The sequence below is a fragment of the Kogia breviceps genome, chromosome 18, assembly GCF_026419965.1.
Source record: "Kogia breviceps isolate mKogBre1 chromosome 18, mKogBre1 haplotype 1, whole genome shotgun sequence".
Taxonomy (NCBI): domain Eukaryota; kingdom Metazoa; phylum Chordata; class Mammalia; order Artiodactyla; family Physeteridae; genus Kogia; species Kogia breviceps.
In genome coordinates, this window is record NC_081327.1 from 31,578,343 (window position 1) to 31,605,338 (window position 26,996).

At 53.4% G+C, this 26,996-nt stretch overlaps 2 protein-coding genes across 3 annotated transcripts; one reads left to right on the forward strand and one right to left on the reverse strand.

Moving 5' to 3' along the window:
* Positions 1-9,108, forward strand: POLR2C (RNA polymerase II subunit C). Its single transcript, XM_059043857.2, has 9 exons — positions 1-775; positions 960-1,009; positions 3,170-3,238; positions 3,381-3,433; positions 6,346-6,474; positions 6,922-6,973; positions 7,104-7,272; positions 7,417-7,491; positions 8,091-9,108. Exons 1-9 carry the CDS (start codon positions 690-692, stop codon positions 8,233-8,235), a joined length of 828 nt encoding a protein of 275 aa, XP_058899840.1. The 5' UTR covers positions 1-689; the 3' UTR covers positions 8,236-9,108.
* On the reverse strand, positions 9,064-22,737 carry DOK4 (docking protein 4). 2 transcript variants are annotated; one of them, XM_059043852.2, is made up of 10 exons: positions 22,532-22,737; positions 17,411-17,518; positions 16,671-16,889; positions 12,723-12,830; positions 12,450-12,564; positions 12,065-12,184; positions 11,779-11,968; positions 10,945-11,083; positions 10,655-10,778; positions 9,064-10,539 (listed from the first exon to the last, which is right to left on the reverse strand). In XM_059043852.2, the coding sequence occupies exons 3-10, from the start codon at positions 16,734-16,736 to the stop codon at positions 10,421-10,423; spliced, it is 981 nt and encodes a 326-aa protein (XP_058899835.1). In that variant the 5' UTR covers positions 16,737-16,889; positions 17,411-17,518; positions 22,532-22,737; the 3' UTR covers positions 9,064-10,420. The 2 variants fall into 2 exon arrangements, with proteins under 2 accessions (XP_058899835.1, XP_066876218.1); XM_067020117.1 differs by lacking the exon at positions 22,532-22,737 and having other exon boundaries at positions 16,671-16,886; positions 17,411-17,505.
* Between the last annotated feature and the right edge of the window lie 4,259 nt (positions 22,738-26,996).

Below are 26,996 nucleotides of genomic sequence, written 5' to 3' on the forward strand. Positions count from 1 at the left end.
AAGTGGTGTAGTATTTGCATATGACCTACACATGTCCTCCCATATCATTTAAATTATTTCTAGATTACTTATAATACCTAATATACACTGTTTAATGCTATGTAAATAGTTGTAAATACAATGTAAATGCTATATAAATAGTTGCTGGGCATACAGCAAATTTGCTTTTTGGGAACTTTATGGAATTTTTTTTTTTTTTGATCTTCAGTTGGTTTAATACACGGATTCAAAACCCTTGGATACGGAGGACCGACTACTTTTATTCTTCCATAAATGTACAGACTTCCTTCTTTTAAAAACGCTACTGTTTTCCTATGTTTGTATGTTTAATCAGGTCTCTGTCAATGGGCAAGTAGTTTTATCTTCTGCTACAGACTGCTGCAGTGAACGTCCTTGTAGATGTATGTTTGCTTACAACTGCAAGTACTTCTGCAGTATGAATTCCTAGAAGTGTTATTGTTGAGTCAAGCGCGTGTACATGTTTTGCCAAATCGCCCTCCAAATGATTGAACCTGGTGCCCTTTAGAGAAGGGGGCGGGGGTGGAAAAAAGTTGGGCCTCCGAGCAGCAGGTGGCGTTCTGAGCGCCTCTCTGCCGAAGCGGCAAGGCCGCGCCGACCGACTTCCGGTGGCGGCGTTGGCGCAGGCGCAGTACAGCCGACGCCGGAGGCCGAGCGAGTGGTGAGCTGCGATGCCGTATGCCAACCAGCCTACCGTTCGGATCACGGAGCTGACCGACGAGAATGTCAAGTTCATCATCGAGAATACGGACCTGGCGTAAGGCTGCTGAGGGAAGAGGCTGGCGGCTCTGGAGAGCCGCGGGCCCCAGCCTAGGTGGGGCGGGGGGTCATCTTCCCAGAACTGGCCCCCGGGCCAGGGCTTTCGCTTTGGGAACCGTGGGTCGCGGGGCCGGCCTGTCGAGGGTGCGGTGCCCACACACCGCTTGGTTTTCATTCCTCAGGGTGGCAAATTCTATCCGGAGGGTCTTCATCGCTGAGGTTCCCATAATAGGTAAGCGACCCCCGCCTCGTTGCCAGGGCCACCAGGTCTCCCCCGCAACCCTCCCCATACCTTGACCCTCCTGCCTCCAGCCTTGGTTTGGGCCGGGGTTGGGGGAGCTGAGAGAACAGTAATGCTGCAGACTTGATTGGACCCTGTGCCCTTGGCCCTGGGCCGCTGTGGTCACCTCCCTGGCTCCCACGGGCTATTTAGTTCCACTCTTCCGCGTGCGTTGGTGGAGAGCACGGGTTCAGGAGTCTGTGGACTTGGGTTTGAATACTGTTTTCACTTACTGTCTCTGTGTAATTTGGGCAAGTTATTAAACTGTGTGCTGCAGTTTCCTCTCTAACGTTCGGACACTAATAGTAGTTATCAGGGTGATGTCAAGTATTAAGGAGGTAATCTCTGTGCATCGTGTTCAGTGAGTGTCTAGTACCAGTAGATGTGAATCTGTTTCGTCACCTGTATTTAGGGAACATATAAGCACCAGGCAGTGGTGCTAGGTACTGGGAACGCAGAGCTGTAAAGTACAGGGTTCCTGCCCTCCAAAGGCTCACAGTGAAGTTGCAGGGGAAAGATGAATTCACAGACAACCCAAATGCAAGACAGACTTTTGGATCAATTAAGGAGAAGCATAGCTACAGGGCCCTTGGCGCCTAGAAGAGGGAGAATCTGTTTCTGCTTTGGTTCCAGCCACTCCACACTAGGTGTTCTACACGTTTACAGATACACTACAAATATCTTCTGAGTGTCAGCTCAGAGAGTTTGGGTTAGGAAAAAGAAATGTAAGTCATAGTTGCTGCATCAAGCATGCAAACTCCTACGGAAATAAGCAGGCCAAATGATTGGTAGAGAAGAGAACGTTATAGTTTTTCCACCATTACCACCCCCAGAGACTTTTTCAACTCAGAGCTTGGAGGGCTGGTCCTCCTTCTCTGCCTAATCACTCCATGTCCCGGGGCCTTAGTGCCATCATGAGTAAAATGAGGGACTCGTGCTTTAGGATGCAGCCCTGACATTCTAAGTGCCACTTTTCCCACAAATAATATTGAGCACCTGCTGCATTCCAGGCCCCAGCTAGGAATACAGAAGTTAAGGCATCTGAAGACCCTGCCCGAAGGAATTTTTGAAGCATGAGGTAGAGACAAGACACACAAATATAACACAAGGCAAAATATGAGAGGTGTCTTAAGAGAAGTCTGGACAGAGTTCTGGGAGGGAGGAGCTTACAGGGACAGAGTGTTCGTCTCTGTATCATGGAGGGCTGGCAAGGCTTGGTTTATAGGAGGCTTTGAGGATTTTCAGCTGCACAGGAGAGGTTAAGGGCATGCCGGTGGGAGGAAAGGCGCAGAGGCAGAAAAGCTTGGCTCATGGTCCTTATTTGGCTTGGGTTGAGGAAGCAATAGGAAGCATAGGACAAAGCAGGTTGGGGCTAGGTCATGTCTGGTCCTTTTCTGACCTCTGTACCTAGTGTCCATGCCCCTCATAGGGCAATTGGGCTCCAGTGCTATTTGATTAATGAATTTAATTGTTTATGTGCAGATGTTTATTTATGAATGAATGAGTGAATGTGTGTTTAAGTCAGGCGTGTGTGACAGGTACAGTTCTTACCGTCCTAATGCTCATTGCTGGTAGGAATTGGGTTGTATACTTAGTATGCCTTGCTCATTAAAGGATTCTGTAAGCATTAGTTGGTTGAGTGATAATAAAGTATTAAATTGAGTAATCTGGTCACTATATCATAAAATAAGACGTGGACCATAAGTCTGTGTTAGTTCTGTGAGGTTTGTCTCACTTTCAAGTGCTCTTGGATTTGGTGTTGGCATGAATAGCAGATTGAAGTGCTTCCCACAGAAATACTCAGCTCAAAGAAACATGTTCCCAATCCCGTGGTATTCTCTAATAAGTCAGTGTTTTTTGGGAGGTACAGGGAATTCTCTGCATCAGATCCACCTGAGAAGGGAAGTAGGGTGTGGTATGTGTGGTTCTTGTTAAAATGCAGCTTCCTGGTTCCCACTCCAGAGCTGTGGAATCAGTCTCTGGCAGCCTGGCCAGGCCTCTGCAATTTCAGAAGCATTAGATGATTTTTATATCTGGAGAACTGTTGCTCTTAAGTCTTTAGATGAAGGTGGTGGCTAAACTGCACGTCTCCTTTTCTGCTTCATTCTTTAGCAATTGACTGGGTTCAGATTGATGCCAATTCCTCAGTCCTTCACGACGAGTTCATTGCTCACAGGCTTGGTGAGTGCTGGGTTTGGAGAGTTAAAGGGAGGGGGCTGTGCCGGTGTCAGAGGAGGAAGCCTCCTCACTCCCAGGGGGACTTCTGGGTTCTCCTGTTGGCTTGGCCCCTTGGCCTTCTTTAATGTGCTTTTCTGTCTTCCAGGATTAATTCCCCTCACGAGTGACGACATTGTGGACAAACTGCAGTACTCCCGGGTATGCTGTGTGCTTGGGTGGAAGGTCGGGAGTGAGGGGAGGCAGGGAACCTTAGTTCTTACAGGGATTTTTCCCGACACCTTGCTTTCAGCTTTTAGAAAGACAATGTGGAGATGTTGTCTAGAGCCCAAAGCAGGCATTGATTGGTCTTTGGTTCTGATGGGACCTCAGATTGATTAGTCTCAAGGGGCATCGGGGAGTCTCATTAGCCAGCCACGTAAGAGGGGGCATACTCCTGGTTGCCCATTTATACAGAACAGGTGGGGCTGTTCCTCTTCAGACTCTGCTTTCCAGAGCATCTCTTCCCAGGGACAGGGGCCTAGGAGGCTAAAGGAAGTCGACAGAAGGTTAGGGGCTGGGGACAAGGAGCAGAGGGAGTGAGAGCTGCCCCAGCGAGCAGCACCTGAGTGATGGGTCCTGGCGTATGCAGCGTTATGCCTCACCCCGGAAGTTCTGCTAGTTAAACATGGCTCCCTTCCTCTAGGGCCAGGCTTGCACTTCCGTGCTGTGTTAACACACTTAGAACTAGGGAGAGTGTAGGACAGGATTAGGTTACCTGCACCCTTTCACCAGAGCTGCATTAGGTAACAGCTTGAGACTATTCCTTCTTGATGGCTTTAAGTGATCCTGAATCAGCCCATTTTCTAATATTCCCGAGGGCACGTCATTTTTATGGTGGCTAATTTGATATATTTTGTAAATTTATATGTGTTTTTTATTATTTTTTGTTTTTTTGTGTTTTGGGGGGTACGCGGGCCTCTCACTGTTGTGGCCTCTCCCGTTGCGGGGCGCAGGCTCAGTGGCCATGGCTCACGGGCCCAGCCGCACCGCGGCATGTGGGATCTTCCTGGACCAGGGCACAAACCCGTGTCCCCTGCATCGGCAGGCGGACTCTCAACCACTGCGCCACCATCAACCACTGCACCACCAGGGAAGCCCTATATGTGTTTTTTAAAAGAACTATTCAAGCCCACAGCGAAGTGTGGAGCTAATATAACAAATAGGCATGCTCCCACCAAACCGGTTGTCACATTTTAACATTTCACCATTTTGCTTCACGTCTCCAGAGTCTGTTTTTTGGTTTTTAATTATTTTTATTTTTATTGTTGGCTGCAGTGGGTCTTTGCTGCTGTGTGCGGGCTTTCTGTAGTTGCAGTGAGCCGGGGCTACTGTTTGTTGTGGTGCACGGGCTTGGTCGCTCCGCGGCATGTGGGATCCTCCCGGACCAGAGATTGAACCTGTATCCCCTGCATTGGCAGGCGGACTCCCAACCACTGTGCCACCAGGGAAGTCCCCAGAGTCTGTTTTTAAGAAATAAATAATCACATGTATTGGTGAAGACGGTTGTTCAACCAACTGAAGACCAGTTAGTATCTTATATAAAGATATGCATCCCCCATGACCTAACAGTTCCTTCCATTAAATTTGTTTCTAGTATTGCATTTACTGAACAAAGGTGGTATGGATTTTTTTGTTTGTTTTTTTTTCTGAAAATCTTCAGAAAAATGAAAAGTAGAATAAGTACTCATTGTCTTTTCACCTGTAATTTCCAGTTGTTGATATTTTGCTGTATTTGCTTTGTGTTTCATATAGATGTGATTTTTGCTGAACCATCTGAAAGAACGTTGCAGAAATCATGACATTTCCCCCCCTAGCTACATCAGCATGCATGTCCTAAAAATAAGGATATTTTCCTACATAGCCACACTTCCATGCTTAGGAAAATTAGCCATGATTTGTACTATCTATCTATAGTCTAAGTTCAGATTTTCCTAGTTATCCTCAAAATGTCCTTAACTGTTTTTTTTGTTTGGCTGCACCATGCGGCTTGCGGGATCTTAGTTCCCTGACCAGGGATTGAACCAGTGCCCTTGGCAGTGAAAACGAGGAGTCCTAACCACTGGACCGCCAGGGAATTCCCCTTAATTGTTTTTTGTTTGTGGGTCTGTCATTCATGCATTGCATTCAGTTGTTACACCTCTTTAGTCTCTTGATCTCTTGAACAGACTCCTCTCTTTTCATTTTTTTTTTGAGGTTAAGTACCTTTTCATATTTTTGTCTTCCTTTACATTTTGATTCTTTCATTTCATATTTGTGAGTGATTCAGTCTCAAGGGTCTAGGTTGCCTTCCCATCTCACCTGTGTGTGATTGCAGACTATCCAGGTGTGGCCCCTAGATCTTCCTCATTGTCTTGAAAACATTGAAAATAGGTTGGATTTTCCACACTGGTGTGGGGGGGAGAGCAGTTTGCTTGATTACATTCTAATAACTCTCTTCTTGCCTGAAGTTAAACGGTAGCAGCTAATCTCTAATACGGGAGTGTTTCAAGAATCAGTTTAAAGAATGGCAAACTTGAGAATTATTGAAGCCAAGTGATGCTTACATTGTGGCAGTCTCTTATACTCTTCTCTGCTTTTGTGAAAAAATTTCTGTATGAAATTTTTTAAGAAAAGGTCAGTAGTCTGGAATTTTAAATGTACTTTTTTCTTTTGTTCCCTGGATTATTTTATTTTAAATGGTAATTGCATTCCCAGGCTAGTCCACTTAGCTCAGGGGATGCTGAACTATGCAGTGTGAAAGCCTCTTCCTTCTTAGCGCCTTGGTTCTCTGAGGAAGAGCACTCCGAGGGCAGGGGGAGATGTTAGTGTGTCTCCCAGCGGTGGCCCGGCAGCGAGGGGTGGGAAGGACATGTGGGTGCCAGCGTACAGGTGGTCTCTGAGCTGGGACGCGCCTGCCCCTGAGCAGCCTGAGAGTGGTGTGCAGATGGACCCAGCCCACGAGAGCCTGGAGGCTGTGATCCACCCTTTCCCAGAAGAAGAACCTTAAGGAACAGGGTATTAGAAGAGGGGAGCCAAGCCAGGATGCGCCGTCTCTCCGCAGACACTCACTCCTGCCTCTCTTCCTGCCTCAGGACTGTACGTGCGAAGAGTTCTGCCCCGAGTGCTCGGTGGAGTTCACCCTCGACGTGCGGTGCAACGAAGACCAGACGCGTCACGTCACGTCTCGAGACCTCATCTCCAACAGCCCCCGGGTCATTCCGGTCAGGAACGCCCTCCCTACCCAGGACCTTTGCTCTTCTCCTGGCTCCAAGTGGGCCAGATTGGGGTGGATTCTTATAAGACACCGACTTTCCCTGTGTTACCCTCTGCCTTAACCTAAGCCTGATGCCTAGAAGTGCTAATAATTCTGGACTCTTGCCAGTGTGGGCAAAAGCATTGGTGCTGTGGGCCCTGTCCACTAAGGACCCTTTTAAAGGCCATGGTACTGTTTTGACTGGGGAGGTTGTCACAAAGCCATGAGGTAGGGGTTAGAGGCCAGTAACCAGCACAGACTGGGTCCTAGTAGGCACTTCTACCACCTCCTTCTCGGGTATCCTTTGCTTGGCTCGAGAGGTTGCGGTCTGGAGGTGCCAGAAGGTGGGTGCCAGAAGAGGTGCATGGGGAGATGAGCGGCAGCTAATAAGTGCCTCTGTTTGGGCTCCCTGCAGGTGACATCCCGGAACCGAGATAATGACCCCAATGACTACGTGGAACAGGATGGTAAGGGGCCCAAGAGAGGCAGAGAGCAGACCCAGTCTCTCGTGCTGCCTGGTCCTCCAGTGGCACTGCAGGTCAGGCCGTGGAGAGCCGTGCCTCTGCTGGCCCTCGCCTGACTCGCATCTCCCCACAGACATTCTCATCGTCAAGCTGAGAAAGGGCCAGGAGCTGAGACTTCGAGCCTATGCCAAAAAGGGCTTTGGCAAGGAACACGCCAAATGGAACCCGACTGCAGGCGTGGCTTTTGAATACGATCCCGACAATGCTCTGAGGCACACGGTGTACCCCAAGCCGGAGGAGTGGTATGTTCCGCTGGGAGTGCAGGCAGGCAGGGTGGGCGGGTGTGGAAATGGCTCCTGGTGACCGAGATGGGGCAGCCTCACCGTGAGACACGGGTGCCCTCAAAGCGGCAGGAGCAACCTGTGCTGATCTCTGTTTGACCTCAGGCCAAAGAGTGAGTACTCAGAGCTGGATGAGGATGAGTCGCAGGCGCCCTACGACCCCAACGGCAAGCCGGAGAGGTAAGAGCCTGGTTTGGCACTTGAAGGTAACGTGCGTAAGGACGTACGGTTCTGATGCAGCCTCTGAGTTAGGGAGACCTTTTCCCGCCCATCCCAGTTCCCTTCAGCTGAGGGGCTGGTGACTGCTGAACCCATGGTATGTGCACATCCAGGCAGATTATCATCCCCCTTTTGGTTGCTAGGGGGGAGGGGGGCCCTCCAGTTATCCAGACTGTTCCTAGTCTGATTTTTCAGCTCGCAAAGAAAGATCAACCTAGGATCAAACCTAGGGCCCAAAACTGACCAGAGCCTTCTAGTGACGAACGTGAAAATGCTGGAGCAGGTGACACTGCTTACTTATCTTTCTCTTTCCCCTCAGTGTAGAATACGTCCATACACAGGTGTTTTGAGATTTTTTTTTGAGGTAGCCGTGGCCTCCTTAAGGTCCTGCAAAGTGCCCTGGGACCACTGTTTGTAAGAGGTTGGTTGGAGGTCAACCCTGGGGCAAGGTCGAGTTCACGGGGAGAAAGGAGTCAGGACCCAGAAGGGAGGCGGGCCTGTGGCCATAGCTCAGGCCGGCCTGCCTCATGGAGGGCTCTCACCAGACTCTTGCCTCTCAGGTTTTACTACAATGTGGAGTCCTGTGGCTCTCTGCGCCCTGAAACCATTGTCCTATCAGCCCTGTCTGGATTAAAGAAGAAGCTGAGTGATTTACAGACCCAGTTAAGCCACGAGATCCAGAGTGATGTCCTGACCATAAACTAGCTGCAGCTCACCTGTTTTCAGCAGAACAGCAGTTGAATTTTAGGTCTCTCTTGAGACTCCAGATTTTGGCTCCTGGGGACTGGACAGCTGTGGCTCAAGCTTCCTGGCAAGCCTTCAGTACCAATTACAAAGGTAGCAGCGGGGAAGGGTAGGTGCATCCTAGCCTTGCGCAGTCACAGATTACCAGGGCAAGCACTGCTGCTGGAGGCAGGACGGTCCCTTCCCAGACATTGAGCGTCCCCGTCCCTGCCTGCTGATGGCCAGTAGTGCTGCCCGGAACATCCCTTCTGCCCTGTATCCCAGTGTGCCTTGGGGCCACGGCGTTCCCGTTGAGAACCACTGAGCTGAACTCTCGTCTTCTGGGTATTTCAGTTCTCTACTTCAAATCTTTTCTCTTCACAAGTTGGAATGTTCACTGTTGTACCTTAGGCTTCTGCGTTAGCACTGAATCTAGAACCCTCACTCAGGCTTCTGCGAGCCCTTCCAGTCCCTGCCCCGGCCAGCCTATTGGTTCTTCACTCAAATTCCCAAGTATCCCTAATTTGAGAATCCTGTGAGAGTAGTGTTAGTTAGGCCCAGGCTATCCCCCTCTTCCCGCCAGTAAGCCTTGTATTTTGTTCTCTACCCATGAGTTTTGAACGTCACCAACAATGGCCAGGTTATTTAATTTGTGGGAGAGGGCAAGGGCCTTCATGGGGGTCTGGCCTTGACCACTTAGCCTTATAGGTAGGAACATACCCAAAGCAGTTAATTAGGCAGCCTGGCAGGAGAAGCCTGGAGAAAATCAGAGATCTAGTACAAAAAGGAAGGGTTATTTATTAACAGTAGTTGTCTTTAAAAGTTTTTATTTTTGGCAATAAAGAGCAAAACGTACGTAATCGCCTTCATGCGTCATCGTGCCACTAACCAAGCCAGCCAGCTCTGCCTCCCCTCCGTGGCCTTTGGGCTCCCTTCTTCAGGCTAGCTTATTCCTCTAGGTGGTCATTCCCTGGGTCAGGGTCAGGGTCAGAGCTGAGCGGGCTGTGGCCACCTCCCGGGCTCCGGTGCTCTGTCGGAGGGGGCCTCTTGCTTTATCATCCTCCTGCCACGACTTGAATAATGGTTATTTACAACAAGGTCTGTTCCCTCAAATCAGAACCCTAAAATGTTAAAAACAACCCAACACATACACAACCGAAGGTTTGATGTGAGTAAAAAGATAGCCCTTCTGCACGGTCGTCAGTAAATACCAGCACTAGAAAATCAGTTGCTTTAATTGCATTTCAGCAGGGAGCCTCAGCACCAGGTGGAGGAGGAAATGGGGAGGTCTCGGCTTCAGAGGGGGGCCAGACAGGGCAGAGGGGCTCCCTCTGTGGGAGCACTACCCACGCCAGTCACTGAGAGCGGGCAGCAGGGCGCCCCCCCCGCCCCCCCACAGCCCTCCTGCGTGGCCGGCCTGGCCCGGGGACGGGAAAGCGCCCGGGACTGGCTGTCCTCCCCGGGCCGAGGTAACCAGCACCCACCACCCCCAGGGCGTCTCCTCAGCCTGCTAAGCAGGAAGGAATCTGAGCAGAAACCATTTTCAAGCCAGATTTTTCACCTGAGGTGTCAACCAGATGTCACCTCTGCTGACAACTCCAAGTGCAAGGCTACCAAGTGGCACAGTGTTAAGTTCGGATCCTTCCTGTGCCACTCTAGGCCCAGAGGGACTGAGAAGCCACCTGCTGTCTCCGCCCCTGGGCTGCTTGGGGAAAGCCAGCAGCTAGCGCAGCAGCCGGGAGTGTGGAGCGTCTCCCTCCTCTGGCCCTGGCAGCTCAGGTCCTGGCAGCAGGGGGGCTGGTACCATGGGGACAGGGAAACCGCTGCCCTCACATTCAGAACAGCCTTGACTGTGGCCTGGTCATGGGGTTAAAAAATGGGTACATGGTGGCAGGGAGGGTCAGAGGGGGAATCTTATTAATATAGAGTACGTCATAAGCCATATATATTAAAATCATTAACAGTATATAGTCCCATGGTAGCTCCAGCCCCTCACACATGCTCAGGTGGCATGGCCAGCCCTTTGCCTTGGTCCAGTCTCACCGTCTGGGGCAAAGAAGGGACCGCTTGCTCCCTTTCCCCAGGCTCTTGGCCCACAGCCCCTCCATGCCATCCACGATACGCTGCAGGCAGCCCCAGTGGTCATCTGTGTGTGCCAGCTCTGCCGTCACTGGGAAGGGGCCTTGGCCTCACTGCTGTCCCCCTGGCTGGGCTTTGGCTTTAGCAGGATGAATCTGTTGAGGAGGTCCGTTTCTGAGCTGGCCTGGGCGGTCCCATACCCCTCACCTGTGGACAGAGGCAGGCTGAGGCCTCGGGCCCGGGACGCAAGGCCCCTGCCCAACATGCCTTGTCCTCCGCAGAGCCTCCTGGCTGGTGGGGGTGGGGCCCAGCAGTGACTCACCCGCATAGCTGGAGGCCTCAGCGATGTTCTGGGAACCTGTGATGTGGTGCCAGTAGGCACTGCGGGGCAGCATGGTAGTGGGCGTGCAGGGGTATGAGTAATGTTCCGTGCCCTTGTTCAGCAGCTGTGGGGCAGAGAAGGGTCAGGGGCTAAGCCCAGAGCAGCCGGCCCAAGACCCTGCCTGCCTCTCCCGGACACACCAGCTGGACACAGCTGCCACCCTCCCGGCCCCCGGCCCGCCCGCCCACCAGCCTCCCCACTACCCTGCACCGAGACACGCACTGCCTCACCCTCACGTTCTTCTCCATTTCCAGCAGGACCCTCTTGTGCTGCTCGGCGATGGCCAGGGTGGCACTGTGGACCCGCTGGTAAATCTGTTCCCCCTCCTGCGTCTGGAAGGTGTAGAGCCCTTCCCCAGCGTCACACATCCTGGGGACACAAGTAGCACCGAGAGCCAGGTGGTGGGTATGCCCCCACGTGTGTGCGCGTGCACAGTCAGGCTCTCGTCTGGGAACAGGCAGGGCTGTCATCTGAGGGATTGACCACCCAGCTCAAACATGCTGAACATTTTCTATGTGCCAGGTGGGGGTCTAAATGCTTTACAAGGATTAATCCATTCCATTTTCCCCACCACCCCACTCTGGTCTGTGTGCTACTACAGTTTCCTTGTTATTATAATTTTTCTCAAGCCATTTTACAGATGAGGAAACTGAGGCATTCAGAAGGTAACAAAAGTTACACGGTGGATTATACAAAATTTGAGTCTAGGCAAGCTGCTCCAGGGTTCAAGCTATACCCAGTCCTTACCATCACCCAATCTATGACGTTAGGTACTTTTATTATCCCCTATTTGACAGAGGAGGAAACTGAGACTCAGGCCCACAATCACAGAGCTAGTCAATGCCAGTGCCAGCATCTGATTAGAGCCTGAGCAGTTTGACTTGGTAAACAGCTTCACTTGACCTACCTGCTGTGAGTCTCAATTTCTTCATCTGTAAAATGGGTTCCCCTTCAGCATGCTATGCTGATAAAAAACTTAAGCTTCCAGCACAGTGCCCGACACAAGTGAATGGCAGCTACCATCATGACCACGGTTGGACGGCGGGGAGGCGAGTGGGTCCTACCGGCCAGCCTCGAAGGTAAAGCGTGTGGCATCCCGGCCATAGCGGCGCAGTGAGCAGAGGGGCCACGAGACGAGCTTCACGCGGGGGTTGTGTATGTCCCAGAGGTAGATGTTCTCGTGGGTGATCTGCAGCTTGCACTCGCCATACACATCCAGGTTGGGGCAGGGCAGCAGGAAGACGTTGAAGCGATCTGGATGGGAGTGGACAAGTGGGCCTGGAGCTTTGTGGGGGTGCTGGCGGGGGAGTCTCCCTCTCACCCCCATCCCGTGCCAGCGCCAGGCCTCACCTGTCTGCTCGCACTGCACTCCTGGGGCCAGGAGGTCCGGCTCTCCCAGACTGATGTCGTTGAGCCTCGACCCCAGGCACTCCACAGAGAGAGTCTTGTACCACTCCTCTGCCTCCAGCTCTGGAGACGATAGTCCCTCATCATGCTGCCAGCTCAGGGGCCCGCAGCAACCCACCCCATGTGCTTTAGCAGGAGTTATCCCACCCCGCCAGGCAGAGAGGGCAAGGCCAGTGCGTTCTGCGTGCCTGCCCCACCTCACCCTGGGGCTGCTCCCTCAAAGGTGCCCTCCACCCACACACATCCTACCCAGGCAGGGCAAGCCTTTGCTCTGCCTCCTACCAACTGGACCTTGACCAGCCCACAGCCTGCAGCCGCATCCCCTCACCTGAGTCGCAGGTGAAGGTACGTGCTGAGTCGTCGGTGAATATGATGGCCACTGCCTGTCTCTTGGTCTCCTTGGGGAGCCGTGTGACACACTTGACATTGCTGATCTCTGTCACCTGGAACAGCATCCACAAGGTACTCGGCCAGGTTGAAGCACCTCCCTCTGCATCCCCCACGGCTCTGCCACCCCCAGGAGGGTCCTCTTGGCCCTCAGGACTCTGAACAAATCGTCACTGCTTACAGGTTGGGAGAGCTAGGGCCCAGGCCCCCTAACCTTGGGGCAGCCTCGGAGGCACACTGACTTCTCGTCTGGATACTTCTCCAGCCGCTGGGGCCCCTTGCTGGAGGATTTCCGGAACACCAGCCAGCACCTCCGGTAGATCTGTGGGACAAGATGGCAGGGGATCAGACCCCGGACCACTCCCAAAGCAGCCGGTGACCCTGGAGTTACCCCTGCCTACCACAGCGGGCAGTGCCGCACAGCCAGGGAGCTCAGGCCCAAGAGACCTGGGGACAGCTGACACCAGCATGACACCCTGCCCTGGGGAAGAGGCCCCTCCCCGAATTGAAGTCAGTCACTTCTTGGCTGGCTCTGAAAGGCTGTTCCATAAAGGGTGCTCCTGGGTTACTGTTTATTATGAGCTCAGCTCTGGGTTTAACGTGAGTAGCCAACATTTATTGAGTGCTTCCTATTTGTACTTTTTGTTATTAGCACTCTTCACATTTAATCTCAGGGCCACTCTTGAGGTCGCTTCTATTATCATCTCCACTTTATAGACAGGGAATGAGGCAGCCCAAAATTGGGTAACAGCTAATGAATGGTAGAGCTGGTATTTGAAACAGGCTGCCTAGAACCAGGGCTGTCCTGGGAGCCCGCTGCACTAAGGTTCTGCCCAAGGCCCCAGGAGCACCCCCCACGACAGAGGCAGTGCTGCGGGGACAGGGATTAGGCCCTTGCCCGGTCCCAGCCTGCACAGCACCGTGACCCTTGTTCTTAGAGCCGGGGAAGGGCTCTTGATGTGGGTAACAACCCCTCTTGTCTCTAGGACCTTTCACTAACCCTCTCTTTTCATGCTCTGACCAACCCTGGAGTGTAGGGAATCAGGGTTAGTTCCCTGTTCCAGCTGGGAAACCAGAGGCTCTCAGAGGTCAAGGGGCAGAGCCAAGAACCTGGGGTTACCCCAGAGCATGGTGCCTTCCCGGGCAAGGTTCCCTCCTTGTCCCAACCACTGCCCGTACCTAAATCCACCCAAATTCTCTGTAGCTTCACGGACTCCATCCAAGAGGCAAGAGCCAGGGAGTGGGAAGCCAACCACTAGCCGGGGCTAAGGGGCAAACTGGCTTGTCAGACAACCCCCCCCACCCTGCCCAAAGGGGTGGCCCTAGCCACCTGCCTGGGCTGCTGACTCTTCCTCCCATGGCCCCCTCCCTCCCACCTCAGGCTCTCTTCCAGCCCAAAGTCTGGCTGGGATGTACCTACTCTTTCAGCAAGCACTCCAGAAGCCTCGCAGAGCCATTCCCCAGGAACCTCCAGTGCTCCTCTCACTGGCAAACAGTGGGGAGACTGGAGGGGCCCAGAGCAGAGGAGGCGAAGGGGCCTCTGGGCCACAGGCTCAAGCCCTCTCCCCTTCTCTGCCCTGCTGTGTGGGTACCAGGTCCTCAGCAGGCAGGATCCCAGGGTGCAGTGGGCTCAGGCAGTCCCCATCCCAAGAAGCTACTCACAACCAGGCTATTTCTGTTTTGTTTTGTTTGTGGTACGCGGGCCTCTCACCATTGTGGCCTCTCCCGTTGCGGAGCACAGGCTCCAGACGCACAGGCTCAGCGGCCATGGCTCATGGGCCCAGCCGCTCTGCGGCATGTGGGATCTTCCCAGACCGGGGCACGAACCCGTGTCCCCTGCATCGGCAGGCGGATTCTCAACCACTGCGCCACCAGGGAAGCCCAACCAGGCTATTTCTGGACCCTGAGACTAGGAGACATGTCTGTCCCTGCCCCCATGACCCTGGCTCAGCCTCTGGTCTATCCACCTAAACCCCAGCAGGCCTCAGCTCTCAGCTGGGGAGCTCCTTTAGGGCAGAGACTATATTTTATTCTCAAATAAATCCTCACATCACATATTAAATCCTCACATCCCAGTCACCTCGTTAACAGACCTCTGCTGAACAAGTGAATGATCATATGAAGGGACCGTGAATGAATGGATGGGTGGATGAATGAATGCACAAATGCTGCCGACCCAGATATGCCCTGCCAGGATGGGCTCCATGCAGTCTGCAGAGGCAGGGGCAGAAGTCCTGGGGGCCTGAGCACTCCGGTTGCCTGGTTACAGGACACACACACACACACACACACACACACACACACACAGCACACACACACGCAGCACGCACACACAGAGCCCTAGGGAGCCACTGTGCTCAAGAACCCTCCTTCCCCACTTCTCATAGGTCTTTGATCAGCGCTTCAGAAACACTCTGCCAGAGCTCTGCCTTGGGAGGAAAGCCCTGGCAGGTAGGAGGATCTGCTCCTGATCTCTCCCAGCCATTCCCCCCTCACCTCTGTGGGCTGAGGCAAGAATGGCTGCCCCAGGACAAGAGCAGCTGGGTGGCCGCAGCCCCTCACAGCAGGTCTGCAGGGGGAAGCCGGGTTCCCTGAGTGCGGGCGATTCCAGACTGGGCCTGGCCACGCCCCAGCCCCTAAACCCTCCCCGCTGACTGTGCCCACCATGGGTTCCCAGGCCTGCCCTGGAACAGTCCTGGTTCTGAGCCCAAGCGGCCACCCCAAGTGGCTTGCCTTCCTGGGGAGCTCTGCTCTGGACAGGGCCGCAGCCCAGCTGGCCCCTGGGGACCTGACAGGTCTGGGCCCTCAGGAATGAGTCGCCACACTAGAACCTGGGCCCCCACCCCCTTGCTTCCCCACCTCAGCCTTAGTTCTTCTCCTTGTTCTGTGCGCAAAGTGGGCTCCATCCTTCTCTCAGGGCAAGAACAAGGTGGCCGATGGCCACCACGGCCCAGGTTGGGATATAGTCCAAATCCAGTTAAGACCCCAAACATGCCCAACAGCTCAGCGGCTGCCTCCTGCCCAGACAGAAGAGCCTCCCACAGGGGCCCTGGGGGCGAGGGCCATAGGAGGGGAAGGAGCAACAAGAACCATCCTGCTCCAAGGCCAGTCCTGCTCTGTCCGGTGCGCAGGCGGGGAAGCTGAGTATCAGAGCCCTGCTCCTCCCCCACCCCACTCAGCTGAGCCAGGAAGCCTTGAGCGGTGGATCCCCCCACCCCATCAAGGCCATGGGGGAGGGGGGAACGGAAGGGCAGGGGACCCAGGTAAAACACAAGACTTGGGCCACCTCAGTCACCAGGGTTTCCTTTCTACCAGGGAGAACCCTCACTGGAGGAGGGAGGAGGGTCCGGGAATAAAGGCCGCTCTCGGGACAATCTCACCAAGATTATTAAATTGGTCCCCGGGGCCCCTGCTCATGCCTTTTGGGGGTTTTCCAGCAGTACGAGGTGGGAGAGGGTGCACACCCAGCAGAGGTGTGTCTGAGGCCTCATCTCCACAGGCCCTCCAAGCCCCCAGCCACCTCCAACAGCTGGGAGGAAAGCAGCCTGTCCCAGTGGCACAGGCCACCCGGCCCAGGTTCTCTCTCATAAACCACGTAAAACGCGCCGGCTTCTGCACCCCTCCCACCACTGCCCTACCCCCAGCAACCAACCACTCTCCTTCTCAAATGCTTTTTTTAACCGGAAAAGCAACCACCAAAGATAAATAAATAAATGCCCGTACACAGAAAGCAATGGGAAGCAAGGGAGATGAGGTACTTCAAAGCAAAGAGGCCAGGAGAGGGGAGGGAGGAAACGAGGAGGTGATGGCAAGGGGAAGTGAGAAGCCGGTCTCAGCTCGGACACAGCCCGGTCTCAGCTCCGACACAGCCCGGCATTTCCAGCCGCTGCCCTGGCGACAACTTCAACAATAGCGGGGGAGCCGCCTGCCCATCGGCTGCCACCGCTGGCCCAGCCGCTGGGATGCCAGCCAGCCAGCCCGGCTGGGGCGGGAGCTGCAGCCGGCAGAGCCGGGCCCGGGCACATGCTGGGCAGCCCACTGGCCAGAAGCCTCGAGACCAGCAATGCACGATGCCGGGCCACAGGCGGGCAGCCGCGCACCCCGGACACGCCACCAGGTGCCAGACCAAGTTCCTTGGCAGGGCCCCCTGGAGGTGGCTCACCCCGAGCTTCCTGCTCTTCATCTTCACGTAGCCCTGCTTGACGATGTCGTTGAAATTGGTCGCCATGGTTTCTCCACCGTCGTTGAGGCCCTGGCCGGCCCAGGCGAGGGGAGGGATGCCCAGGTGGCCTCGGTTTCCTGGCCCCTCCGATCACCTGTTCGAGATACTCGGTCGGGGCTGCCTCAGCATTGTTCTAGCAGCTCCTTCGCCCGGAGCCTGCTGGAAGTAAAAACGACAGGGAGATTACACGGTGACATCTTTCTCCTCCCCTGGCTGTCTCGCTCTTTCTTCCTTCCTCTTCCCACACTACTCCCTCCCTTCAGCCCGCCCTTCTTCCTTCCCTTCCCTCACCACCCCAGGACGACAGAACCATTCAGGAAAACCGAGGTGGAGGCAGCTAGGAGGAAAATGGTCCAGCCCAGTCCCCTCCCTCACGGCTGGGGCTGGCGGTTAACCCCTTCCTGGGAGGACTGGCTCCGGCTCCTGCTGTGGAGGTGCGGGCAAGAGGAAAGGAGGTGGTCCCAGCTGCTGTCGGGCCCTATCTCCTGCTACAACATAGGGGTAAACTTAGAGCAAGCCCCCCTCCTGTGCACAGGAGCCTCCACGCGGGAAAGCCCTCCCAGAGATGGGGCTCTTGGGAGATGGCACAGATTCTGGGACCCATGCTCCCCGAGGTTAGACAACTTGCCTTGTCAGTCTCAGCAGACCCCCCAACCCCTCTGCCCCAGCCGGTTCTATACCTGGTTCTCCTCAGCTCCAGGCGAGAGGCTGAGAATCGGCACTCAAGCCCGCTCAGGCCCTGCTCTCTGCCCCTGGAACTCTTCAGCAGCTCGTCTGGGTGCTGCTTCCTGGGTGGGAGGGCAGAGTCCAGTGGGGCGGGCTCTCAGATAAGCCTGAGGAATGTGCTGGGCAGGCTGGAGGTGGCCACTGTGGAAGCAGTCACCTCGCCCCGGCGCTGGGAAGGTCGGGCTGGTCTGTGAGGGCACTGCGTCTGGCCAGGACTTGCGGTGCCCCACGTCCTGAGCACAGGCAGGAGTTAATTACATGGACAAGTAGCAGCCACCTGGGCTTGGGGCAGAGGACAAAGCTGGGCCGCAGTGGGGGGCACCAAGGGGCAGTCAGTATGCATCGGGGAAAGGGGTGCCGTCAGGGGCTCTCAGGATCAGGCAGGTTACCAGATAACGAAGACTCAGACTTAGCGGGGAGGTGTCTCAGCGATGACCCAGGCCAACATCCATTCTACATCATTTTACAGTTGGGGAAAAGAAAGCTGCCCAGAGAGGATAGGCAGCATGGCCAAGGTCACACAGCAAGCCCATGGTTCAGCCAGGGACAAATAAGCTCCGGAGTGGGTGATGGAGGCAGGCCTGGGGGTGGAATGCCCTGCCACATGGCTCTGGCTGCCTGCCACCACCTAAGCCTTCTCTGCCATCCAGGCTCAGAGGCAGGGCTGTGCCAGCAACATGGCCCCCCGTGTCTCCAGGATCGCTGGGTGGGAACGGAGCAGCATTTCTGGGGTCAGCTGGGCATCTGTGCTGCCAGGACAGGGCCCTGGGGCAAGCATCCTGCTGGAGCTGCCAGCAGCTTGGCGTTAATTAATCTTCTGGAGGCCTGTCGAGTCCCTAACAAGGAATAGATGTGACTACCCCAGTGAGCACACGAAAACAGGCAGAGGGAGAGAGACAGTAGTGCTCCTATGCCCCCTGTACCCCAAGAGCCTCTTCAGCACCCCTCAGTGGCCTCCCCGCCCATCCACTCGGTCTCTCCCAGCTCCCGGGGGCCAAGACCCTTCCAAACCCAAGTGCTCTGCTTTCCTCCTATAAGGTCTAGCGTGGGGTCCCCTCCCTGCCACTGACCCCCAACATCCTTGCCATACCTGGGCGCTGGCACTCAGAGAAGAGTAAGTTTTCCCAGCTCTGTCTCCACCGCCTGGGGCTGCCTTGTCCCCACAGCGAGGACCAGATCCGTAAAAGCCCCCTCCAAGACGCCAGCTGGCTGGCTACTGGCTGAGGGTCCACAGCATGGAAGGCCCCTTTCAGAACACACCTACAGCAAACACGGGGCCCCTGGGTTCATCCAAGGCAGCCATAGATGTGGCCCAGCCAGGAACATGAATTGAACTGGCAGGTGGTCCTGTGTAAGCCGCTTAACTCCTCAGCGCCTCAATTTCCCCATCAGTTAAAAAAAAAAAAGAGGATAAATCCACCTATTTTAAATGAGGAAATGAATCTAGGAGGCACCTGCCTGCCCACGTTGGACCCAGAGCTTCTGCCTTGAAAACCCCAAGGGCTGTTTTTACTGCGAGAGCTGCTGCCCAGCCGAGGGCTGTGAAAGCACCCTAACCCAGCCTTCCACCTGCCCAGTGCAGGCCTGCTCCTTCCTGGCTCCACCAGTTACCTTCTCAGCAGCAGCCCTTGAGTGACTGCCGTCACCAAGCTCTCAGGAGCACCTCTGCCATGTCTGTCCACAGTCCCACACCCCATGCCCTAGAAATAAACCCACAGAGACAATCCACTGGGAAGAGCAACCTTTCAGGGGAAGCCTGGGTGTCAAAGGGCCTGGCAGCTCACGCTGGCCTGGAGTCACAGGTGGTGCTGACCTTACTCAGTCAGTCCCTAATGAATATGCAAGAGCAAGACCCACGCTGGGGCCCAAAGTGGTAGAGCAAAGGGGAGCTGGGGAGGAGGGAGAGAGGGGGAAGAGCCAATAGGTAGACTCATAAATTTGATGGGCAATGAGGACAAGGTGAAAGGGGGCACCCACAGCCAACCCATGCCCCAAAGGGACTGCACTGTGTTAAGCAACAGAAGTGGCCCCCAGGCTGAGCCTGTGCAGACCCAATGAGGCATCAAGGGACGGAGAACAGCTGAGCTCAGCACGCCAGGAACTGGGAAGGCAGCCCCCGCCCTGCCCCACCTGGGGCCACTTTCTCCATCACTCCTGAACAACCACCAGCTCTGCCTCTCAAGAGGCTAGAACAGGGGAAAAGTCCGTGCTAACTGGAGAGGGCCTGTGGTCTCAGGTGTGCAAGGTCAGCTCTGAGCACCCAAAGGGGCTACTCAGGACGCCCAGCAGTGCCCCCAGCACTGCGGTAGGGAGCAGGGACCCCCGCTCCTCCTCCCAACCTGGCATCGAAGCAGCTGCTCAACCAGAGATCGTCCCCGCCCTGGACCAGGCCACCACTGGCTCCTCCAGAAAGAGAAGGAGCCCCCCTCTCCCAGGAAGGGCAGGCGTCCTATGCGGAGGGGGCACGAGACTCCCTGGTGCCCAGCAGAGGGGTGGGGAGTGGCCCCCTGCTCACCTGCCCCATGCGCAGGCAGCTGTCTAAGCACTCCTCCCTGCACCTCGATTCTGCCTGGAGGCTTTGGCTCCAGAACAAACGCTACCCGCTGCTGTTGGCAACCAATGACTGAGCGGGCGCGGCTGCCTGCCTGGCTGGGCCTCCCCACCCCATGAAAGATCGGATCTTATCAGGTCTTCAGGGACAGCCCTACCTGGACACTTGGACACCGTCTCAGTGATGGCTCGCTGTCTCCACCATCACCTGCCTGGTCCTCTCTACCCCTGTGTGATTATTATCAGGGGCCAGGAGGAGGTCATCCCCTCCCCAGTCGGCCCCACCCCTGACCTCCACCCATGCAAATCCCCACAAGCAACCACCACCTGAAACACTGCAGATCCCAAGATGGGTGGCAAAGACAGATCAAAAACCAACTAGTGGCAGGGCGGGGTTCGGGGGGGGTTGGGGGGGCGGTGGTTCCCTGGTGGCGCAGTGGTTAAGAATCCACCTGCCAATGCTGGGAACACAGGTTCGAGCCCTGGTCCGGGAAGATCCCACATGCTGTGGAGCAAATAAGCCCATGAGCCACAATTACTGAGCCTGCACTCTGCAGCCCATGAGCCACAACTACTGAAGACGGCACACCTGGAGCCCGAGCTCCACAGTAAGAGAAGCCACCGCAATGAGAAGCCTGTGCACCGCAATGAAGAGTAGCCCCCGCTCACCACAACTAGAGAAAGCCGTACACAGCAACGAAGACCCAATGCACCCAAAAATAAATAATAAATACATAAATAAATTATTTTTTTTAAAAAAAACAAAAACTGGGCAGAGAAGACTGGTGGGAGGAGAGGACATCTGAACAGCCCTCCAGTTAGGAAAGTGGTGCTATGTCTCCACACCACTGCCACTCTGCTCTCTCCAGGTTGCCTGCCCACCCGTCCAGCCTCATCTCCCCCGGGGCCGGCCTTCTTTCTGTTCTTCAACATGCCTAACTCCTACCCATGCAGGATCACTGCACTTGCCGTTCCCTGCCTAAAACTCTACTCCCTCAGATGGTCCAAGGTTCATTCTACTGAATCATTCAGGTCTCAGCTCAAAGACCGTCACTTCAGAGAGGTCTTCCCAGACCACGCTGGCCAAAGGAGCTCCCCAGTCAGCCTCTATCTCAACGCCCAGTTTCACTGTCCCCACATATCACTATAGGGTTTGCCTCTTCATCTGCTGATTTGCTACTCGGCCACTCCCTGTCTCCTACAGCGCCCTAGAATGTCAGCTCCCTGATGGCTAGGCCGTGTCTGTCTAGTTAATGGCTCCATCCCAGCACCTAGAATGGTGCCTAGTGTGGCGCAGGTACTCGGTATTTGGGGACTGAAAACATAATTATCTCCAGGACTTGTTCTCCTCATCCTTTTTCTCCCACCACCATCAATATCCACCTGGTCAGACCCAGCTCAACTTCCAGAGATGTGTGAGCAGTAGTGGGTTCCCATCTCCCTGGGCCCCAGACCCACAGTTTGGTTCAAAGCTGATCCGGGGGGAGACAGCACTGCTGACACGGTGTCCAGGCCTGGCCAGGTGGCCCCACCTTGGCCCCAGTTGTTGGATGAGGCCATGCCCAGCTCTGCTGCCCTGCCTGAGAGGGAAGAGCTAGAAGTAGCCAGTGCCCAGGCTCAGAGGGGCAGGCAACTGGGTGGGAGGGGGCACAGCTCCTGAGACCCATCCCAGGTGGGGGACAGGAATGGCCTGCACTGGAGCCACATCCCCTGAAAGGGGCAAGAAAGGAATCTGCACTAAATAAATAAGCCCAGCCTCGAACTGCTGCTGTGAATCCTGCCAGGCCTGTCACTGCCCTTGACTCTCAGCCCCCTACACCCGAAACGCTCCATCCAAGTCTCCTGACAACTGCCACGCACCCACGGCTGGGGACAGGGAGACGGCACAGAGGCCCTGCTCTGCCCACATCACTCAGGTGCCCAGGCTCCGCTCATGCCCCTCTGCAGTGACAGAAAGCATTTATCTGGAAGCAGGGCTTTTGGGTGTCCTGGGAGAGAAAGTGGACAGGACCCCAGGACCAGGGAAGAAGAATCAAGGAAAGGAGGCACCTGGCTCCTCCTTTAAGTTGTAGGGTAGGAACCATTTGCAGGTAGGGTGGGCAGTAGGGGGGCAGATGGAGAAAGTGTTGGAATTTGGGGGTGGGGTTTGAGAGAGCGGGAGGCCATGGGAGCAGTAAGGGTGGGAGGAGGGTGGGGGCTGTGATGCGCTGGGTTATGCCCCTTGGGGATGGCAGGTCCAGGGCCAGGGAGTACAGGGGCCTGGGCTCCTCCAATGAGTGAGTGTGGGGTAGGCGTGAGGTCATGCCCCGACCTGGGCTCCCCTGGAGAGGAGAGCTGGGGGTAGGTGGAGCTCAGGGGGTAATTTTCAGGGGCCGGGGCTGGCTTTTGGAGGTGGACGCCTGAGGCCCCCCACAGGGTAGGAAGGTCCCACGGGCTTGGAGAGTTCTCAGGATGGAGTCGCCGAGGGTCTCGAGGGTTCCGGTGCGGCCTAAAGCCCCCTCCCCGCCTCGCGCCTCCGCAGTTACCTGGGCGTCGCGGCCCCTGCTGGGGGCGCTGGCTCGGCGGGCGGCGGGCCAGACTCATGCCCGCGTCACAGTGCGGCCGGCGGAGCCGACGGGGCGGCGGCGGCCGGCACCCGGTGGGGACTACGAGAGAGGTGCAGCTGCCCAGCTCTGTTCGGGCTGGGACTCAGCGGCGCTGCCCAGCAGCCCGGCTCCAGCCACTCCGCCCCGCCCCTCCGGCGCGGCACCTCCACCTCCCGGCGGCCCGCCCCCGCCGTATTCCTCCGAGCCGAGGGACACGCACTTCCGCCCCAGCTTCCTTTCCCTCCCCGCCCCCAACCAACCCCCATGCCCATCCCCAGCTCGCCTCCGCGGCCCCTTCAGGTAGCCCTCGTTACTCTGGCTCAGCCTCACCGCCCCTCCCTGGGCCCCAGATTCCAATCTCACTTCGCCTCTCAGCCCCTGAAAGCTGAACACATCAGCTCCCAGCCCCCAGATCTCAACCACTACCCCGACAACTTCTACAGGAATCATACACACACCCACTCCTCCCCTATCCCCTACAGGACTTAAGGGGCCGTCCACAGCCTAGCCAGGACCCCCAGTCACCTCCTTATCTCCCCACCCACCCCCGCTCAATCCAGTAGCTTCGTGCGCGCCTCTCTCCTAGCCTGTCAGCTCCCCTAGCAGTCTGCCAGCCTCTCCTTCCTCCCCTGACCTCCTCACCGCCCTCAAAACACCCAGTACTCCCATCCTACGTCCCCCGAGACTTTGCCCTCAAGTGCCAGTCCCGTTGCCCTCCATCACCTCCCAGCACACACACTCTCCTCACTGCCCCTCAGTCCTGCGCAGGTGTCCTGTCACGGCCCTGCTGGAATCACAAACCACAGGCCTCCCCAGCTGTGCCAGGCAGGGATGAGGACTTTGCCTAGGGCCTCCCCACAGGAGGGACTGTGTCACCCTACTGGTTTTCTTGTCTGCACCCTTCTACACCAGTGGTTTGCAAAGTGAAGGGTCAGCATCAGCATCACTTTGAAACTTGTTATAAATGCAAATTCCCTGCCCCAGCCCAGACCTGCAAAATCAGAATCTCTAGTAGTGCCCAGAAATCTGCGTTTTAACAAGCCCCTAGGTGATTCTAATGCACCCTAACCACTGCTTTACACCAAATATACAAAACTAATAAAAAGACCACACCTAAACAACTGAAATCCTAAAAAATGAAAATGCCTCCCAGTCCAACCCTTGTCCAGGTTTCCTCAAAGGAAACCCCACTCTAGAGAAGCTTCCTCCAAGCTATGCAGGGCCCAAGGACCACAGAACTCACCCATGGAGTCCATGCCCCTGCCTCCTAGACACTGGGCCTCAGCCTGGCCTAGTCTTGCCCACGGAACTTCTTAGGGGGCTGTTTCTCTTCCCCTGAATACTTCCCAGGGAGGTCACTGTCATGCTGGTGGCCACCAAGGGAGCTCCAGGGACTCCCGGCAGCCTCTGCCGTGGGCCTGAGCTAACCAGTCTTACGTGGCCAGGGGAGGAGGTGGCTGTGCTCGACCTGTCCCTGCCAGCCAAGCTGGCCTGGATCTTGACCTCCTGACCTCCCCCATGCATCTTCCAAATCTGAGCCCACCTGCTTTGCTTCAAACCACAGCTCATAAAGCCCCCAGCACTTGATCCGTCACAGCAAAGTCCTTTCACCACCAGTAACCTTTGGAGGAGTTTTGGCCAACAGCAAGCACCAAAAGAGTGTTCATAATAAAAAAGCATCTTCTCTAGAGTGGGGTTTCTGAAACTTCTTCATTCTCTCATTCTCCTAATTTTTGCCCAATCCACTCTCTGTCTGCAGTATTGTCACCCAAATTTTTTTTAATTAAACTTTTTATTTTGAGATATTTGAAGATTCACATGCAGTTGTAAGTTATAATACAGAAAGAATCCATGAGACTTTACCCAGTTTCCCCAATGGTGACATCTTGCAAAACTGAGTACAATATCACAACGAGCATGTTGACATTGAAACAGTCAAGATACAGAACATTTCCGTCACACAAGATCCCTCCTGTTGCCCTTTTATAGCCAAACTCACTTCCCTTCCCCTCTCACCCCTCCTTAACCCCTGACAACCACTAATCTGTTCTCTATTTCTATAGTTTGGTCATTTCCAGAACGTTGTAAAATTAGAATCATAAGTACATAATCTTTGGGGACTGGATTTTTTTTTACTCAGCATAATTCTTTGGAGATCCATCCAAGCTGTTGCATGTATCAATACTTTGTCCTTTTCACTGCCAAATAGTATTCCACGGAATGTATGAGCCACAGTTTGTTTATTTTGCACACTCACTGAAGGATGTCTGGGTTGTTTCCAGTTTTTGACTGTGATGAATAAAGCTGCTATAATCATTCACGTATAGGTTTTTGTGTGAACATAAATCTTTATTGCTCTGGGATAAATGCCTAGGAGTGCAACTACTGGGTCATATGGTAATTGTATGTTTAGTTTAAAAACTGCCACTCTGTTTTCCAGAGTGGCTGTATCATTTTACATTCCCACCAGCAATGTATGATGACCTCATTTCTTCACATCCTTGCCAGCATTTGTTGTTGTTATCACTTTTCTTTTTTTCTTTTCAAGACATTCTGATAAGTGTGTAGGGATAGCTCATTGTGGCTTTAATTCGTATTTCCCTGCTGGCTTATGTTGAACATCTTTTCATGTGCTTATTTGCCATCTGTGTATTTTCTTCAGTGAAATGTTTGCTCATGTCTTTTGCCCATGTTCTAATTTGATAATTGATAATTTGCCTTTTTATTGTTGAGTTTTGAGAGTTCTCTATATATTCTGGATACTAGTCCTTTTGTGGATATGTGGTTTACAAATATTTTCTCCCAGTCTGTAGCTTGTCTTTTCATCCACTTAACAGGGTCTTTCACAAAGTAAAATTTAATTTCAATGAAGTCCAAATTATTATTTTTCCTTTTATGGATTGTGCTTTCAGTGCCAAGTCTAAGAACTCTTTGCTTAGACCTTGATCATAAAGACTCTTTCCTATGTTTTACTCTAAAAGTTAGATCATTTTATGTTTTACATTTAAGTCTGTGGACCATTTTGAGTTAAATTTTGTAGAATGTATGAGACTTAGGTTGCTGTGGTGTTTTCCTCCCACTTTGGCCTATGAATGTCCAATTGTTCCAGCACCATGTTTTGAAAAGGCTGCCTCTCTTTCTTCCATTAAATTGCTTTTGCAACTTTATCAAAAATTAGCTGGATCCATTGTGGGTTTTCTGTTCTGTTCCATTGATCTATGTGTCTATTCCTCAGCTAATAGCACATAGGCTTGATTACTGTAGCTATGTAATAAGTCTTGAAATCAGGTAAACTGAGTCCTCTTACTTTATTCTTTTCCAAAATTGTTTTATCTATTTTATCTCCTTTGCCTTTACATATAAATTTTAGACTAATCTTATCTATAGCTACAGAAAATCTTGCTAGGATTCTGATAGAAATGGCATTCAACCTGTTTATCAGTTTGGGGAGAACTGACATTTTTAATGTGTTAAGTCTTCCAATCCAAGAACACAGTATGTCTCTCCATTTATTTAGGTCTTTGATTTATTTCAACAGCATTATTTTGTTTTCAGTATACAAGTCCTATACACATTTTGTTAGATTTACACCTAAGCATTTTATTTAATTATTTTTGGTGATTTTAAATGGTATCATATTAAAATTTTTCTACCCATGTGTTCATTGCTAGTATATAGAAATAAAATTTTTGTATGTTTATCTTGTATTTTGTAATCTTGCTGCATTCAATTATTAATTCTAGGAGTTTGAGGCTTTTGGGGTCGATTCCTTGAAATTTTCTACATAAATGATCATGTCATTTGCATATAGGGACAATTTTATTTCTTCCTTTCCCATCTGTATGTCTTTTATTTGCTTTTCTTGCCTTGTTGCACTGGCTAGAACATTCAGTACCGTGTTGAATAAGAGTAGTGAAAGCTGACATCTTTGCCTTGTTCTTGATCTTAGGAGGAAAGCATTCAATTTCTTCAGTGGGGTGTTCTAGAAATATCAGATCCTGTTGAATGATGGTGTTGTTGAATTCTGTATCTTTCCTGATTTTTTATCTAGTTGTTCTATCAATCGTGGAGAGAGGGGTGTTGATGTCTTCAACAATTATTGTGGATTTTTCCTTTTCTCTTTTTAATTCTATCAGTTTTTATTTCACATATTTTATAGTTCTGTTGTTTGGTGCATAAACACAGTGATAAGTTCCCTGGGTTTTCATTTTGCCTCATATATTGCACACCCAGAGCTGAAGAACACCAGCAACCTGGAAATACCAATGGGCACAGACAGAAAAGCCCCCCCAAAAGCCCACTCTCTCTAGTCACAGGACCAGGAAAGGGGTATCCCGGCAAGACAGAAAACTTTTAGACAATAACTATCTACTCCAACCAAAAACCACAGAAGAAAACTGTGATC

What these genes read in the sequence shown, in the direction of transcription:
- POLR2C (XM_059043857.2), top strand. Translation starts at nt 690, where the DNA reads ATGCCGTATGCCAACCAGCCTACCGTTCGGATCACGGAGCTGACCGAC. An exon ending in CGCTGAGGTTCCCATAATAG is followed by an intron (nt 1,010 to 3,169) that starts GTAAGCGACCCC and finishes TTCATTCTTTAG; the next exon opens with CAATTGACTGGGTTCAGATT. An exon ending in ACAGCCCCCGGGTCATTCCG is followed by an intron (nt 6,475 to 6,921) that starts GTCAGGAACGCC and finishes GGCTCCCTGCAG; the next exon opens with GTGACATCCCGGAACCGAGA.
- DOK4 (XM_059043852.2), bottom strand. Translation starts at nt 16,736, where the DNA reads ATGGCGACCAATTTCAACGACATCGTCAAGCAGGGCTACGTGAAGATG. An exon ending in TGAAGAGCAGGAAGCTCGGG is followed by an intron (nt 12,831 to 16,670) that starts GTGAGCCACCTC and finishes CTTGTCCCACAG; the next exon opens with ATCTACCGGAGGTGCTGGCT. An exon ending in GCCTCCGAGGCTGCCCCAAG is followed by an intron (nt 12,565 to 12,722) that starts GTTAGGGGGCCT and finishes ATGCTGTTCCAG; the next exon opens with GTGACAGAGATCAGCAATGT.